The sequence below is a fragment of the Syngnathus acus genome, chromosome 8 (genome assembly GCF_901709675.1).
Source record: "Syngnathus acus chromosome 8, fSynAcu1.2, whole genome shotgun sequence".
NCBI classification, from domain to species: Eukaryota; Metazoa; Chordata; class Actinopteri; order Syngnathiformes; family Syngnathidae; genus Syngnathus; species Syngnathus acus.
Window position 1 is genome coordinate 5,664,173 of NC_051093.1, and position 16,614 is coordinate 5,680,786.

General features: G+C 46.2%; 3 protein-coding genes across 3 annotated transcripts; 1 reads left to right on the top strand and 2 right to left on the bottom strand.

Moving 5' to 3' along the window:
• Positions 1 to 952: 952 nt before the first annotated feature.
• znf652 (zinc finger protein 652) lies at positions 953 to 10,469 on the bottom strand. The gene is made up of 6 exons (XM_037255519.1): positions 10,165 to 10,469; positions 6,569 to 7,789; positions 6,094 to 6,241; positions 5,790 to 5,905; positions 4,930 to 5,074; positions 953 to 3,889 (listed from the first exon to the last, which is right to left on the bottom strand). Exons 2-6 carry the CDS (start codon positions 7,514 to 7,516, stop codon positions 3,294 to 3,296), a joined length of 1,953 nt encoding a protein of 650 aa, XP_037111414.1. The 5' UTR covers positions 7,517 to 7,789; positions 10,165 to 10,469; the 3' UTR covers positions 953 to 3,293.
• A 528-nt stretch (positions 10,470 to 10,997) lies between these two features.
• phb (prohibitin) lies at positions 10,998 to 13,079 on the bottom strand. The gene is made up of 7 exons (XM_037255525.1): positions 12,948 to 13,079; positions 12,429 to 12,532; positions 12,083 to 12,244; positions 11,837 to 11,979; positions 11,637 to 11,753; positions 11,425 to 11,520; positions 10,998 to 11,346 (listed from the first exon to the last, which is right to left on the bottom strand). Exons 2-7 carry the CDS (start codon positions 12,511 to 12,513, stop codon positions 11,134 to 11,136), a joined length of 816 nt encoding a protein of 271 aa, XP_037111420.1. The 5' UTR covers positions 12,514 to 12,532; positions 12,948 to 13,079; the 3' UTR covers positions 10,998 to 11,133.
• Positions 13,080 to 13,120: 41 nt separating this feature from the next.
• On the top strand, positions 13,121 to 16,134 carry p3h4 (prolyl 3-hydroxylase family member 4 (inactive)). Its single transcript, XM_037255520.1, has 7 exons — positions 13,121 to 13,686; positions 13,916 to 14,065; positions 14,172 to 14,343; positions 14,455 to 14,583; positions 14,663 to 14,808; positions 15,188 to 15,271; positions 15,716 to 16,134. Exons 1-7 carry the CDS (start codon positions 13,240 to 13,242, stop codon positions 15,866 to 15,868), a joined length of 1,281 nt encoding a protein of 426 aa, XP_037111415.1. The 5' UTR covers positions 13,121 to 13,239; the 3' UTR covers positions 15,869 to 16,134.
• The last annotated feature ends 480 nt before the right edge of the window (positions 16,135 to 16,614 follow it).

Below are 16,614 nucleotides of genomic sequence, written 5' to 3' on the forward strand. Positions count from 1 at the left end.
ATGTTCCACAGCGTGTTATTATCGCCCAAGCTCGCTGGCCGACCGCCTACACGCTGGCGGTGAATCACGGCTCTCCAGACCCAGCCGCCTCACTTGGACTCCCCCGCCGCAGTAACACGTAGCCCCTCCGAGCACCTGCTGTCTCACACTCACAAACCAACACACAAAGAAACTCCAAATACATGATGAATAACACTAATACTATTACACACTAAACAGAAGTCCACAAGCAGACTCAAATCAATCTACACAACACAAAATGACTAAAACGCAACACGCTCACACATTCATTGATTATCAAGATTCGTTAATTGCAGCACTCCTACCGACATCAACACATGCTCAAAAACTCAACAGGAAATCTGCCAATTTGGTTGGAAGGAGCCATTTTAGGTGGATTTTATGACAATTTCATTTCCTCCACTGTTCTTGTGTAAAGTAAATAATCCCAACTCTTAACTACCGTTATAATATTTGATCAGCAGCTCAAGGTCAATGCGCTTGAACATGATACAAGCTAGCGGTTATCTCCCCAAAAAAAACGGAATCAACAAATAGTTGATAGAACCTTGAGGCTTCACGTGCAGCTAGCAAGCGTCCCTACTGACCCTAAAATTGTGACAGTGTTTGAGATCCACATCTGGCCTACTACCAAATGATCTCGTGCTAGGTTGTTTTGTAGTTGCCGGACAGACGGACGAGGCGTCACACTCGTGGCTACTTGTTTTTACTTAAAGTTAGCAGTCATTACATTATTTAAAAAAAAAAAAAAAGGCCCAACTTGTCTCTCCAAGTTCCTCGAATCTCCAGAGAATATACAAAAATAAAGACAAACCAGGACATTATAAAGCTGCACATTTTGTACCAGATACAATAATAATAATAACAATAATAATAAAATACACAATAATGCTACATTAAGTGGTTAAAAATACAAAGAAGGGAGAAAGTATAATGATTTTTCTTAAAACATCTTAGAATCTTCGAATATACAATGTTATTTTTTTTCGCGACTAGCCGAGAGTTTTAGTAGAAAGTGCATTCTATGCAGCGAAGAAAGGAGGAGTATCATCATGATCATGGTTCAGCCATTTTAGCAAAAACATGAAAATAAAAAGAATGTACTGCGGACAAAGCTCGGATGGCCAAGTGTGTGGTCGGCAAAGCAGGAAGACGCTTTCCTTTTTTTTCCCCCCGGGACACTATTTTGAGTAGAAACATCTTTTTTTTTTTTGCTATGGTCCCTTCCACATCACCCACTGTTCTCCTTTACCTCCTCGACCTTTTTTGCTCGCAGGCTAGACCGCAGCCTTTTCCACAATACAAAAGCCGCTTCCCTGCGCCTTGCCCACGCAGTGCTAAAGTGCAGAGAATACACGCAAAAAAAAAAGAAAAAAAAAACCAAAAGGCATCAGTTAAGACAAAGAGCCGTATTGCAACTGGATGATGATGATGGATGTGGAACTAAGTGCCACACAAAGACAAACTGCAGGTCCAATCAATCAGAAGGGGGAAGGACGTCTTAATCGACCACTCGGGGCTGAATACTGCAAAAATTTGGTGCAAGATTTTTTTGTCCACCATGTTGACATTGTAAAGCACATTTCAATTTGGTTGTGCAACAAAATTTTGTTCATATCATCTAGCTGATCTTTTCCACGGACATCCTAAAGATATTTTGCGCAGTACTGTACGTCGGATAACAGTCAAAGCTCTACAATAAGGAAACATTCACACCATCGGCTTATACATTTTCTTATCCGACCGACTTCTTGGCGTAATGGGAAGCTGCAACGCGGCTGCCATTTTCTCCACTGTTTGGTGGCCAAAAAAAGAGAAGCAAAAACATTGCGTAGGCAACATTCAATGGGCTAAAGACAGACCCCTGCGGTACACCAAAACAAAAAGACCATCAAAGCAAACTGAGCAACCTGTGTGTGTGTGTGTGGATAGCGAGCATATTAAATGAGTTTTAACATGCCGACCCGTATTATTGACAGCAGCGTGGCGGATACCAGAAGGGAGGTGGGTGGGGTTGGGGGGGTGGATCCTGATTGGGGGGGCCAGTCGTATGCGGCCTCTCACAGTGGCAGTATGGGACGAGAGAGGAGGTTGCACTGATCTGTTCACAGCCAGCAAAACCTGAGTTTCTTCTGAATGACCACATCCTGCTCCGGTTCCACATGAGTGTGCCGCCGTTCGAGGTTAGGGTGTTACTGAATTTCTGAACAGCGAAGCCAAAGTTAAGAATTTGTGTCTATTGGAATGGAAAGCACCACAATTACATCAGATCCAACAGCTCATTTTAAGTCTAAAAAAAAGAATAAAATCAAACTCCTCCTCTCTCTCACACTGGAGTCCATGGCACTGTGTTCTTGCGTGACTGGTAGAACCAGCGACAACATTCACAGAATATTTTTTGACCACCAGGAAAAAAAAAAAAAAGTCCACTCGCCATTCATTTGAGAATACTTGTAAAGCTTGTGTAAGCTTGTTTTAAATAGGAGGTCCGTATCAGTTCTGAGTTTTTCAAACATGTAAAATGTGTTCCAGAGGAGCTCCCATTCATGAATTGCCATGTGACGGGCTGCTCAGAAGGTCCAAGATTTTAAAAACGGATTCAGGGGAAATGCTTCGAATAACAATCGGGCTCGACCGTTAAGCCACGTTTCCACCAAACAGTCAACTGGGTTCAACCGTGGTTTGGTTGTTTTGACAAACTTTCCAGTTCGGTCCAGAGGCCAAGCGATTCAGACATGTGAAGGTTGTTCAGGCTGGAGCCACACATTTGCTCTGTAAACAAATGCAGAGCAGCTCAGCCTCTGGGCAAGCAATAACAAAAATAACCAGACAGTTCTGTGTTGTTACACTCGACCCGTCTGCATCGGGAATCTCCTTAAAAAAAAGACACCACGACATCAACTTGGTTGGCTATGGCGGGGTGACGCTTCGGATCTACCGTCAGTCCCCTTTTTTTTTTTTTCCTTGTCTAATCTTACGACGCAACATGCTGTTTTGGTTGTGTTGCTCCAGTGACAATTTTCCAAATAAAAATTGTCGATGACCGAATTTTTGGCGCATCGCTAACTGGTACCCCGACGAAAGTGGCAGTGCAGAATATTTTAGGACTTATTATTTTTAATGGATAAAAAACATCTGCTCGGTGAAAGCGCAGCTTAACTTGGTGCTGGATGGTTGGTGTTTAAAAAAAAAAAAAAGTGGCCCACTTGTTTACATTTTTTTTTTTTTTTTATCCAAGAAGTTGTTGATGGTACTGACTGAGGCCTCGTGACTCAGTGATGTTGAGGGGCTCCGGGACCCTTCTCAGCAGAAGCCAAGTGGTGCATGTAAGTGCTGTCTTCGTGCCCACAGTGGTTGAGGGGCTCGCTTTTAAAAAGGGCCGGGGGAGGGGGCAGGTGGGAAACCGGAGGCACTGCCAGGTGGTGGTGATGGTGGGCATGGTGGGGTGTGTTCGGCGTGTTTGAAAGGTGCTGTTGGGGGTGCTGGAGCTGCACATGGGTGAATGCGTGTCCAAGAGGGCCTCGCTGGGGCAAGGCCGCTCGAGGCGTGTTGAGCGCCTGGGTGGTCGCGCCGGTGACGGCCGGCGGGGCGGCCGCGGAAGTCCCAGGTCCAGACGACGAGGAGGAGGAGAAAGTGCTGGCGAAGATGCCGACCGGGAGGGGCGGGCCGCCGGGCTGCAGCACCAAAGGGCTGGTGACCCGGAAGCACTTCTCCTTGTGCGCCTTGAGCATGTTGGAGAAGCGGAAGCGCTGGCCGCACACCTCGCACGGGTACGGCTTCTCGCCCGTGTGCGTGCGGCGGTGGCGCTTCATGTTGGGTCGGCTGGTGAAGCTCTTGCCGCAAATCTCGCAAATGAACGGCTTCTCTCCTGCGCAGGGAAGAAAACAATGATTGTGTGAGGGACTGTTAAAGATGAAAACAAAAGAATTGGAATTACAGTAAGGACAGGGGTACAATTAATTGAAATAAAAGTGTGATATTATTTCTTGGAATATTCCCCAAACTCTCCAACTAATTGCAATGCTCAACGTTTGGATAAAAGTCGCTTCTACTTTTCTACCGCAACTCACATCTTGTTCCCCGTTGGACTTTTTCCTCCAATGCTAATAAGCCTCCATTCCATTTCCGAGCCGCCCACTCGTCAGGAAGCTATTACAGTTGACACTTTGAGGAGACGTGAAAATGAACAGTTGGAAGTGCCACTCTCATTAACCCCCCCCCCCCCACGCGGGTATTCAATGCGCCCGCTGGCGCCCACGCGGTCGTCCCTTCGCCGGCTGCTGAAGGGCTCTTTGAAACGCCTTCATCCGCCATGTCGCCGGCAAACCAGCCTGAACAGTGGAAAAGGTGACGGCCATCTTGTGTAAGCAGTACGCTATAGTGGGAGGAATTTGTTCTATTGTGGGGTACAGGACTGCATTCTAATGTGACGCATTTTTTCTTTTTGGAGTTTGATTCAAAAACGTATTCAGGTAATATTTATATTCTCGTGTATTATAAAGATGGTCCAAATGGTCTTACTTATAGAAGTATTTTCTCGAGTGGGAAAATTGCTATTCTAAAGGGTGTAGCCGGTATTGCAGGCCTTGCCTGGGTGTGCCTGGGACGGGAAAGGAATTGTGTAATTACACGTCACAAATAGAAGCCCTGGACCCTGGAAAAACCACAAAAACTCGGTTTTGGAAAACAGCGGGAGAAAATCAGAGGGATGGAAGCGGCAGTATGTGTGCGGCTAGTCATTACATATGCACAGCGCTTCTTCATGTTAGGCAAGCCCTCTCATTACAACAAACGGGCGACGTCTCACTATAACATGCCGTTCAGCAACCAGACGCCACGTTTTCACCCAGTTTGGAATGGAACACAGATAGAAATAGATGAATATTTTTTTTTTATTTGAAATCTCACCTGTATGTGTTTTCATGTGCTCATCAAAATACTGCTTCATGTTGAAGTCTTTGCCGCACCACTGGCACATGAACTGCTTGTGTCCGATGTGGATGCTCATGTGCGAGCGGAGCTGGTACTTGTACTGGAAGCGCTCGTCGCAGTTCTGGAGGTTCAGATAACGCAAACATATATATCGGGTTATTTCGATTTCTCAAAATCAAAGAGTGCTCGGAGGCAGCACCTGGTGGAACTCGAGTCGGCGGCGGCGGCGTGGGCCGAGACCACCGAGGAGAGCGGGCGAGATGTTACACGTTGCTATAATGAGCCGGTAATAACACGCTACAGGAGCAGGGTGCCGTCACGCGTTTAATTAGAGCGGCTCCACCCGTGCGCACATGGCATGGGAAAGACCTCGGGGGAAGGACAACGCTCCATCCGTCCGCTTGAATTCATGAAGCCGAGAATAAATTCAAAACGGAAAAGTTTAGGAAGCCCGCATGACACTTTTGTGTTATTTTTTTTACGTGGTCTCTTCATGTTGACAAAAGTATTGGAACACACAAATTGAGAACTCTGTCGAGAAAATTCAGATACTCAATGCTTTTGAACTGAATTGACCGGATGACATTGTAATGGATGATTTTTTTTTTTTTTTTTTTTTTTTTTTTTAAACTTTCCTGACACACTTTTTTTTAACTGACTGATGGGTGTGGACTGAAGCGCATCTGCTGCCAAGTGTCACATATACCATTTTACGAGCATGATGCAATAACAACCCACTCTTCCATCAGAATAAAAAAAAAAAAGAAGTCGTGCAACTGGGTCATTTCGTATGCACCTAAAACAAAGAATTTTGAAGTGGGCTGGCGACGTCTTACCTCGCAACGGAAGGGCTTCTCTCCAGAATGCTGCAGCGAGTGCACCTTGAGGGACATGCTGCGCTTAAACGACTTGCCGCACGTCTCGCAGGTGAACGGCATGTCCTTGGTGTGAGCTGTGCGACACAAATTTACTCAAGTTAATATTGGGGAGCCACATTTTCTTCTTCTTCTGGTGTTCAAACCTTGGCCACACAAGGGCAGCATATTACGGACATAAACAGAAACGGTCACTCAGTAAAAAATATGATGGCAAAAAATGTATCATCCTTGAGTGTCATCTGGACTGTTACACCTCACTCACCAACCATGTGCTTGCGGACGTGGGCCATGGTGTAGAACTTTTTCTCGCAGATCTCGCACGAGAACTTCTTCTCGGCGTAGCCGTGCACAATCTTGATGTGCTCGTGCAGCGACCACAGTTTCTTGAAGGATTTGTTACAGGAGACGCACTGGAGATAGATAATACATTAAGAACAACTGAAACGGCCAATGATGAGCAACACATGACAAAGAGTAAGCTGTCTTACACGTTGAGCATCTATCTTTCCTTACACTCTAGCTCCCTCTGCTGACTGAAAACGGCGATGCTACCAAGACACTGTGGACAAATGCTGTACGTCGAATACACTCACCTGATACCCTTCAAATCGAAGGTACAGCAAAAAATTGCTAACAGCTACTTAGCTATTAATTCTCTTAAGCTTCATTGAACCTTTACTTGAATATTGCCTAAGACACTATGAGACACAGCACGAGTGTGACCCATGAGTCCTCACCTGGATGTTCTTCTCGCAGTCGGTCTGCTGGTGCAAGGCCAGCTCGCTCTCCAGGACAAACTTCTTGCCGCACTTGTCACAGATCTGCATCCTCCTGTGCGTGACGTTCATGTGCTTCTCCAGGTACCAGCGTGTGTTGAACACGCGAGGGCACTTTTCGCACGCCAGCATCTCCTTCTCCCCCTCGGCCTTGCCGCCGGTCAGCGTGGCGCCCGCAGACGGCGGCGGGGCGGAGCGAGTGGCGCGCCGCTGGCTCTTTGCCATTTCGGCGGCGTGTTTCCGTCGCCCCCTTGTGGTCATCCCGGACGCCGACGAGTTTAGAGCCGTCCGGAGACTCTTCCTCTGCGGCTGGCAGGAAGCGCCACTGGCACCTCTGTGGGCCCTCTTTGACCTCGTCCTCCGACTTTCGATCTCCTCGTCCTCCTCCTCGTCCTCTTCGGGGCTCTCGTCTTCGTCCTCCTCCCCGTCATCGTTGTCCTCGCTGCAACCTCTCTCCGAATCGTCTCCGGCTGCGCCGCCTTTGTTATCGCCCTTGGATACGTGGAGGGTCTGATTGTTGAGGTTTACCTCCACAATGATCTGCTCACGCTTAAAACCTTCCTCCTCGCCGTCCTCCTCTTCCTCCTCATCGTCATCATCATCTTCCGTCTCCTCGGAGGTCGCCTCATCCGCCGGCGTACGTGCGTCTTGTCCCGCCGCGCCCTCACGGAAATACTGCTGAGCGGAATCGGCCGCCGCCGCCGTCTTGGTCGCCATTTTATTGTCCACCAGGACCGAGTAGGGTTTCCCACCCGCTTCCCTCTTATAGAGCTTGCCTGTCAGGTCCACCTCCGGGATTGGCGGATGGAAGTAGGACTGTGACACCTGCGGCTTGCGTCCCTCCTCCTGTGACATCCCGCCCGGGCACGGGACAGAGACCTCCTCCTTGAGGTTTTGGCAGGATTTCATGAAACTTTATGACGCTGAAGGGTAAGGTGCACCAAACCCCCACCTTCCCTCGACAGGAAGGAGGGGATGAGGTGTATGAGACAGTCAACCGGATTCAAACAAAGCGTCCATGTTGTCCGGGGTAGGCAACCTGCGGCGAGCGTGCCTCCGTGAGCGTTAAAATAAAACCCGACGAAGCTTAAAATCACTTCCTGTGACGGGCAGAGCAGGCGAGGAAGAAGAGAGGACCACCTTACGTCTTTTTGCCATCAGGGGCCATGAATGGCTCATCACCTATGAGGAAACAGAAACACACACACTGATGAGTTGGGAGGGCTAAAAAAAAAAAAAAAAACTCGCTTCCGGTGTCACAATACAAAAACAAAAGTTGATAGCGAAACTCCAGCGACGCTCATGAAAGTCACAACCACATTCGCGCTGCTGCGAATACAAACCACAAGGCCTCACAAATGGATGGGTGTGGACTCAAATCACATACAACATGTTTTACATGCTATGAAAACACGGCTAAGAACTAAACGGGAGCATTACTATGGCACGGGAACAGCGAGCTGGGTTGTGATGGAGTGACTCGGCCGTATTTGACACAAAGCCGACTGGATAATCCCGAGTGTGTATGATAGGGGAAGACAAACTGCATGAAAAAAGCCACCACTGGCACGCAAGTGGCTTATCATATCCCATTTTGCCCTTCACAAATTAACCAGATTAAAAGACCAAACACATGCACAGCTTGTGGTTACGCAACACCCCAAAATGCCTCTACTGCTCCGTATTATCGTTGATGAGTCATTTGAGAGTTTCGCTCAGCCTGAAAAGAATGCACTTTGATGTGGCAAATTTCAGACTTCTCAATATCTACTATACAAAGAATTCCTCTCAAATCTGGAGTTTATGAGAATCTAAAATAAAAAAACATCAGTTGATCTAAATTAATCTGGTTAGCAAGTCACATGGTAATTCACAGCAAAATCAAAGTACGATAATCGACTTCATTTGCGCCTCAAGAGACACGTGCAAGAAACCAAAAACTGGTTTCTTATGGGGTAGGCCGCAACGTGACTCACACAAATAACTGATAGAATGTGAGTGCGGCTTTTAGATGATCGGATGAAAGCTTCACACTGCAAACATCACGCGCAGTACTACGAGCAGCAACACAAATAGGGCAAGTGTTCACAAGTGTGGAACTGACAGTGACCTGGGAAGCAGTCAAGCTCACTGGCGCTCACAATTTAATGAGCTTTTCACCGCTTGCAGGGAAGGAACGGTGCGAGGGTTCACATTCCTCAATGGCGGCAAACTCGTAAGGACTCACTGTGTGCAGCGGGTCACTCACACCCCAACGTCCTTCTACATTACAACATTTTAATCATCATAACAATGACTTTTCCCACGATAGATTTCTATACTGTTACTAGTTTTTACATTGTTAGGATTTCCGCTTCTGACAGCTACAACATTTTTCACCTTTTGATAAACAGGTTTCCTAGTGATGCTGCGACCTTTGACCTGTTTCATTACGACCGGTTTACATATTACATCCTTTTACACCCAAAGGAGGATTTGGTTTTCCTCCCATACTATCACATTCTTGCAAAATTATTACTTTCACTATTTATATTATGACTTTATAATTTCTTCCCCCTATTATTACAACTTTCCACACATAATGTCAGGACTTTGCTACATGGTCTGACAATGTTTTATTCACATTATGACATTTTGTAGGTAGTGGTTTCAACTAATTTTGTCTTTCCAGTGTGGGAAGATGAATATTTTCCTAAAAATACATCAAATGTCATCACTGACAAGCTGTAAAATGAACCACATCCTTTTTTAAATATAGATACAGGTCAGTCGTATTATTCCACTTCGTCCGGGTGCATGTTGGCATTGCCAGTCAATGGTTAACCACGTAGTAACCAGCAAGCGAGCAAAGGGTTAAAACAAACGCAGAAAACTGTACCAACACAGCACAGGCCCGGTTAACTTGAGCTACTTAGCATGCTAAGCTACTCCCCTCAACCGTAGGTTTTAACCTGTTCACAAAACACAAGCTAACTTAGCTACGTTAGCTGAAAGGTGCAAGTCAAATATTCCACAACGATTCATCCATCGGATAATACATTGCACGTAAACAGCAGTTTAATAGCGTATTTAAAAACGAGTTAAAATGAGACTTTCACTTTTGTTTTTTGTAATTCAAGAGTCAAAATTCGCCAAACGCGATGCTAAGTAGCACATAGCTAACAGTAACGTCAGATATTTGAGCAGAGGCAACTCAAAAAACATCGACACGGCGCGTAGAGGAGGGGAAAGTGTCCCTTTTTGAAAGAAAATTTAAAATTAAAAAACCACACACATACAAATGCACTTTTGCTAATGTTGCTAATCTGGAGTCTACGATAGGAAGGTTGCCTATAGAATAATGACAACCCGGGTTACTGTGTTTGACACCCTGGATCGACGCTGTCACAAAGTCGGCCGCTCACTGGAGCTAGTCACCGCTGCTTTGGTCACCGGGTACCGGTGAGCAATGAGTGCATCTTCCGACGTGTCATGCATATAAGCGATCCAGGATGAAGTTACCGTCCGGCTGGCTAACTGACTTATTGGTTGGCCAGCAGGCTGGTTGGCAGGCTTACCTTCGCGACCTCCTCCCGGAGCGCGTGCAGGCAGGGTAGCTCACAGTCCGGGTTTCATGTGCTGCTTCAACTGCGGGAGGGAGTGAAGAAGAAACCCGCTGTCCCGCGATGAACCGCGACGCGGGGCCGTTGCAGATGGGTGCCCACCGATGACCTGAGCTGCCCCGCTGGCGCTACGTGGCCCGGCCGAGCTGAGCTGCTCGCTTGTTGCTCTGACGTCGCGTCCCGCGCTCATCCCAGTCAGGCAAGCCAGGCCGCCTTCGCCTCGTCGCCGCCGCCGTCTGGAGGACAGGCGCGCGGTTGTCTGGGCTGGGGACGCGCGCGCACCCATCAGAGATCCGTAATGCATGGATTAATTCATTAAATAAGGAATAGACTCAATGACGACAATCCATCATTTATCTGGCTGCTTAATGCGCTTAGTTGTTGACGTGATCCCGCCAATGATGAATAAATGATACAATGCGAATGCTATAAATTCTATCGAGCTCATTAAAAGTAAATTTCCCCTGTTGAAAGTTATAGTCTCCCTTCAAAAATGTATGAAGTAAGGTATTAAGTGTACATGATATTTTTAATTTCTCCCAAATGAATAAAGTTGCTTGGGTTTTAACCGAGCTAGCCTACTTAAAATGTAAACTTTGAATGTATTCTGCAAACTGAACCAATCCTGTCATGTCTCATATATCTAAAATAATCAAATTAAAATTGAGTTTCTTTGCACTTGAAGCCACCCAAAAATCTGCTAACACAAGGAACCTCCTTATGCTGCACACAACAACGCCCTCTTGTGATAGAAAACATGAAATACAACCAACATTTTTGGACACGAGTCACATGATGATAGAAATACATTTTTAATTGTTGTAAGTTCTTCACATCCGCACGCTAAAGACACAAGTAGCAGTAAGGGCGAGTCCTAGACAATTCTCCCACATGGTTCACTGAATATAGTTTACACGGATGTTATCACTGAGGCAACTGGATCAACGTGGCCTGTCCCGATGGCAGGTATGTTATGTTTCTTGCACGAGACAGCTGGAGGGCAATTTCCTCGGCGGCCTCCAGTTTGCGCAGCTCCACCAAGCCGTCGCCGGCATCCTGGAGGGAGTTGGCGATGAGCAGGGCGGCCTGGGAGTCGCCCTCGGCGGAGATGATGGCAGCCTGCTTTAATTGTTCCGCCTAAAAAAAAAACATTTGATGGGCGGTTTGAACCACGCATGTTCATCACACGGACTATCAAATAGTGAGAGGAGGTACCTTCTCCACAACAAATCTGGCTCTCTCAGCCTCCTGCTGTGCCACCTGCTTCATCTCTACAGCCTCTGTAAACTCCTTGCCAAACGTCAAGTGTGTCTGAAAGAATGCAAATTGTATTTAGCTCGCCAACTCATAGCTGGTGCACACCAGGTGAGCTTATCTCCTAACATTCCACTGGTAGTTCCGTAGCGTCCGAGAAAGCAATTTCGTACCAATGAAACGTCATCCAAAATAAGGCCGAAGGTGTTGGCTCTTTCTGTAAGGTCCTCGCTGACCTGGCGAGAGACCAGCTCTCTCTGCGTGATGAGCTCGCCAGCATCAAAACGAGCCTTAAAAAGAACAAACCCATCATTGGTTTTTGCAAAATAATACATCCAAATCGGTCCCAATAAGTCAAATTAAAATTACGCACCACGACAGCTTTCAGCACCTCCGTGGTGATGGATGGCAACACTCTTTCGTCATAATCCTCACCAATGCTCTTGAAGATACGTGGGAGCTCAGCGGTCACCGGCCGGAAGAGGATTCGTAATGTGATGTTGACATTCTGCAAATCTGCGGGAGAGAAGTATCACAAATTAAATAAAAATTAATTACAGGGGGAAGCAGAAGGTGACAGTACATCCATGTTACTTTTAGCATAGGGCTAGCGATGTACCTTTGCTTCCTGTGACGACGGGCACATTTCGGGGACGGGAGCGACAATCAAAAATGATGGGTTTCTGCACCCACGGAATTAGGAAGTGAGTGCCCTCGCCGATGACTGCCTCCTTTACGCCCTGGAACCTGTCAAATATCACCGCCTGGTGCCCTGCATCAACTTTCAGAGGAAGAAGAAAGGGAGTTAATAGGGAGAAATAAAAAAATAAATAAAAAAGTTTACGGTCTTCAAAGGATGGATTTCATTATTATTTTAGATTAATGATGCAACTTGTGAGGGAGTCATTTTGATCCTCGAATCTATCACAGTATTGCCATTTAAAAAAACAATAACAGTCACTCACCATTGAACAGGGCAGAGTTGACGACACTTCCACCTATGGCCAATGCCAGTCCCAGTTTACCAATCGACTCGAACAGTTTGGCCATTGTGGAAAATCTAATTTTACTGGAAAAGAAAGACAGGTTTCAATTCAGTGCATTTTTAGTTTGTTATAGGCCAAGGATTGTTGACTTCGGCCCGGCCCGGAGAGGCTGAAGGCGTCATCTGGGTTAGCCTTTACTTGTTAGCTAACTTCGAAAACAGCTGGTGGGAGAAATACAAGATCGAAAACGTGTAAAAAGACACAAACACGCATCAGTCAGAACCAAAAGCGAACCAAATAGCCTCAAGTGAACCGATTAGTAAAACAGCATGCGCAGGAACAGGACGCTTATCTCTTGCTAATGGGCTCCCGTAGAGCTTCACCTTATTTAACGCGCAAATATTTCATAACAATTAAACATTTCATTAACCTCACCAGCTCGCAGGACAATAATTGTTGAGCTAAATTCTCTTTGAGGTAACATACATCATAACTCACCTGGGTTTTGTTCAGGCGTCTATGACCTCCACTCCGGACAGCACATGAATTTGCCGCATCAGTGCGCATGCGCGTTGGGTGAAGTAACCTGGCATTTGATTGGCTTGACTTCTTCTTCTACGGTTTTGGATTTTCAATTTCGTTTCTGATTTATTTTGAAGGCCCCACCCGGACGTCGTTGCATACGAGGTTCCGATCGTCTCGTTGCCTACGTGCAGCCCGTTAAGGAGACAGACAAGTTTCCACTCGTATTCCGCGACCCCGTCCCGGGTGCGTGAGACATCGGGCGACGATGCTCCCTCGCGGCGTGGCCACGGCGTTCGCTTTCCTAGCATCGCTCCTTCTCTTGACTCGGGCCCAGTACGAAAAGTACAGCTTCCGAAGTTTCCCCGCAGACGAGCTGCTGCCGCTGGGCTCCACGTTCGACTATGCGATGCAGCAGTACACGGAGCGCAACTGGGCCGAGAGCATCAAATACCTGGAGCACAGCTTGAGGCTTCACCGGTTGCTGCGGGACAGCGAGGCGTTCTGCGGCCGCAACTGCAGCTCCGTCAGCCGAGGAGACGACGGGTACGACGCGCACCTCCGCGTCTTGCAACACATCCTTCTGAGGGCAGCGTGCCTGAAGAAGTGCAAGGCCGACCTTCCCGTGTTTCAACTCGCCTACCCGAGGCGAGACCTTCTGGACACTTTCAAGAAAAGGACGCCTTATCGATACATACAGTACGCGTACTTCCAGGTGAGAACAAAAGTTATGATCGGAAAGTTACAGTCAGGTTTTTGGGGCGACCTCCTGCTGGGCAATGAAGTGAGCTTGTGCCACGTCCCCCCAAAAACAATCCCGCACTGTTCTCCTGCTTTTCTGGTGGGCTGATGTGGCGACCCCCACCCGCCATAACATTAGGGACACCTGAAAGTTTTACATGAATAAATAAATGTCATTCTATATTGCGGGTACCTTCCCACAGCTGAACGATTTAGCGAAGGCGGTGTCGGCGGCCCACACCTACCTGAAGAAAACCCCTAAAGACCCCCAGCTGACCAAGAACATGAACTACTACAAGACCCTGGTGGACGTGAACTCCTATCTCATTGACCACGAGGAGCAGCCATATGAGGTTCTGAACACTTCTGGCATCATTTCTGGAACTGAAGTCAAAACCTGCTTTTTGATGCTCACAAAAATAGTGTCAGTAATGAAAAAGTTGCGTATACTATGTTCAGAGCATGTTTCTGACGAGTGTGAAGCTGTACAACAGTGGCGACTTCAGCGGCAGCGCTCGGCACATGGAGCAGGCCGTCACCTCCTACTTAGATGTGTACGACACCTGCTTGGCCGCCTGTGATGGATCCTACGAGATCCTTGAGGTCAAGGATTTCTATCCGACGCTGGCTGGTGGGTGCGGGCACACCACCTACGAGTGCCCAAGATCTTCCCGACACCTACTTGTCACTTAAAAGCAATCTAATGTTGATTATTTGGTGACTGCTTCTTGTTTCTTTTCAGATCTATACCTGGAGGCGCTGAGATGTAAGGTGGACTGTGAGGAGCACTTGACCCCCAACGTGGGCGGCTTTTTTGTGAACAACTTTGTGGCCACCGTGTATCACTATCTTCAATTCTCATATTATAAACGTAAGAGTCTTCTTTGTTTTTCCTGAGTGTATTGCATGGCTACGATTGGACTCTTGATTATTCTCCGCCTCTCCTCCAGTAAACGACGTAAAGAGCGCAGCGCCGTGCGCCGCCAGCTATATGCTGTTCGACCCCGATGACCAGGTGATGCGTCAGAACGTGGAGTACTACCGCCACTACCGGGAACAATGGGGTCTAGCTGATACAGACTTCCAACCGCGGCCCGTAAGTCCCGAAAGTTGGGCATCAGCGTTAACGCCGTGCTAATTAGAGAGCCGCAAGAGCTGCAACGTCATATAAAAGCTCGCTCAGCGCAATTTTTATTTGGATCATAAAACCAGCTGGGGAGGACTGGCGAAATTTGTCGCCTGCTGATGTAAAAATAAAAACACATTTGGCTGACGTTTTGCTTTTTGTCTCCCCCTACAGGAGGCTTTAGTTACTATTTTAGTCCTAATTTGAAGAAAAATGGATAATGAACTGTATTATTTTACACCATTTTTCACTTTACATCTATTGTATTGTTTGAATATATATTTTATTTTTTAAACCTATTTATATCTTATATAGCAATAATATTCAATATATTTGTCTCCCTCTGCAGGACGCTGCTCGGTACTACAACCAGACCACCAAGCAGAAGGAGATGCTGCAATTTGCCATCAACTACCTGCAAACGGAGGACGAGGTACATACAACATATGGACAAAAATGCCATTTTAGGAAAACACATGATGCGTAAGCAAATAGGAATGAGGAAAACAAATACTCAAATGATTTCTGCAAAACACAGCGGAAGGGTGAGGCAAGGGCAAAGACCAATAAATGTGCATTTTAGAGCAGATCTGGTTCCAGAACGTTTTGGGTCACTTTTTTAAGGAGCGCTTGTGTCCATAAAAGGACAGATTATATAGAAAAGTGCAGAGTAGCCTGGATGGGCCGGATTGGGGGTGGAAAATGAGGTTGTTTTCTGTCAGCGGCGTGTGGTATGTGGTCAGGAGGTGTTGACCGTAAGACACCATAACTCCTAAGGGAGGAGGAGCCCCACATTCCAGCCAGACACTTTGACTCAAAGGAAAGCACAATAAGAATGAAATAATATCTGCTTACTGTCCTCTGCAATTTCTCAAAGGGTGAAGTGAGTCCGGAAGCAGCGGCCGCCTCCAGGCGCTCCGAGCATCCCGACGCTGAGTTCGAGGGGGTCGGCGACTACGAGGAGTCCCTCATGTCCGAGTGGTGGCAGGAGCCCAAGACCAAGTGGGACACGGGTGATGTGCCGGAGTGAACTTTGAACCTGGAAAAGAAAGGAGGAACTCATCGTGTTGATCGAGATGAAAGATCGACGTGTTCGCTCTTTGGCTGTCATCAGCTTTTATTATAATAATTTGTATTTTTATACTGTCTGTGCCACGCCCCCGCAGGTTGAATTCAAACCAAATTAAATACTTTTTTTTATACCAATAATTGTATCCATATTAAAATAAGGTCATTGTTTGTATTTGATTGTACATCTGCATTGTTCAAGTCTGATAAGAAAAAGATAAGACCTTATTTTTTTCTTCATTGTCTTTTTTTGTCATAACTCATTTGAATTATTTTGATTTTGTCTATTTTTATTTTAAGTCCTCCTTTATTTTTTTAAATTAGCTGAGTATTTTCAAAATGCAAATTATTTTTTATATCATGGTACTCTCCATAGTATTTTTTTCTTAAAAAAAAAAGCAAAATATTTTTGTCACATTCTTATTTTTAGCACATGAATTCAAAATTTATGTCAAACAAAATACTTTATTTTACATATTTATTTTTTCATTAACATGATCTAAATGGTATTTATAGCTAATAAACAGAAAATAATTTAGCACTTAATATGGGAAAAGGGAAGCTGGTTAACACTAATATTTTTATACTCTTAATACAAACTCAAACATCCCAAAACAACATGACAAGATGCGATTAAAAAATAAGTTGAATTTCTTTTATTTCTTTTTCTCTTCACTTGTCTCTATCCGCAAGCCTTTTTTCTTTTCT

Coding starts and splice junctions, on each gene's coding strand:
- p3h4 (XM_037255520.1), top strand. CDS start 13,240: ATGCTCCCTCGCGGCGTGGCCACGGCGTTCGCTTTCCTAGCATCGCTC. Junction 14,584..14,662: donor TCAATTCTCATATTATAAAC/GTAAGAGTCTTC, acceptor CCTCTCCTCCAG/TAAACGACGTAAAGAGCGCA. Junction 15,272..15,715: donor ACCTGCAAACGGAGGACGAG/GTACATACAACA, acceptor AATTTCTCAAAG/GGTGAAGTGAGTCCGGAAGC.
- znf652 (XM_037255519.1), bottom strand. CDS start 7,516: ATGAAATCCTGCCAAAACCTCAAGGAGGAGGTCTCTGTCCCGTGCCCG. Junction 6,242..6,568: donor ACTGCGAGAAGAACATCCAG/GTGAGGACTCAT, acceptor ATCTATCTCCAG/TGCGTCTCCTGTAACAAATC. Junction 5,075..5,789: donor AGAAGCCCTTCCGTTGCGAG/GTAAGACGTCGC, acceptor CTGAACCTCCAG/AACTGCGACGAGCGCTTCCA.
- phb (XM_037255525.1), bottom strand. CDS start 12,513: ATGGCCAAACTGTTCGAGTCGATTGGTAAACTGGGACTGGCATTGGCC. Junction 12,245..12,428: donor CAACTCTGCCCTGTTCAATG/GTGAGTGACTGT, acceptor TTCCTCTGAAAG/TTGATGCAGGGCACCAGGCG. Junction 11,980..12,082: donor CGTCGTCACAGGAAGCAAAG/GTACATCGCTAG, acceptor TCTCTCCCGCAG/ATTTGCAGAATGTCAACATC.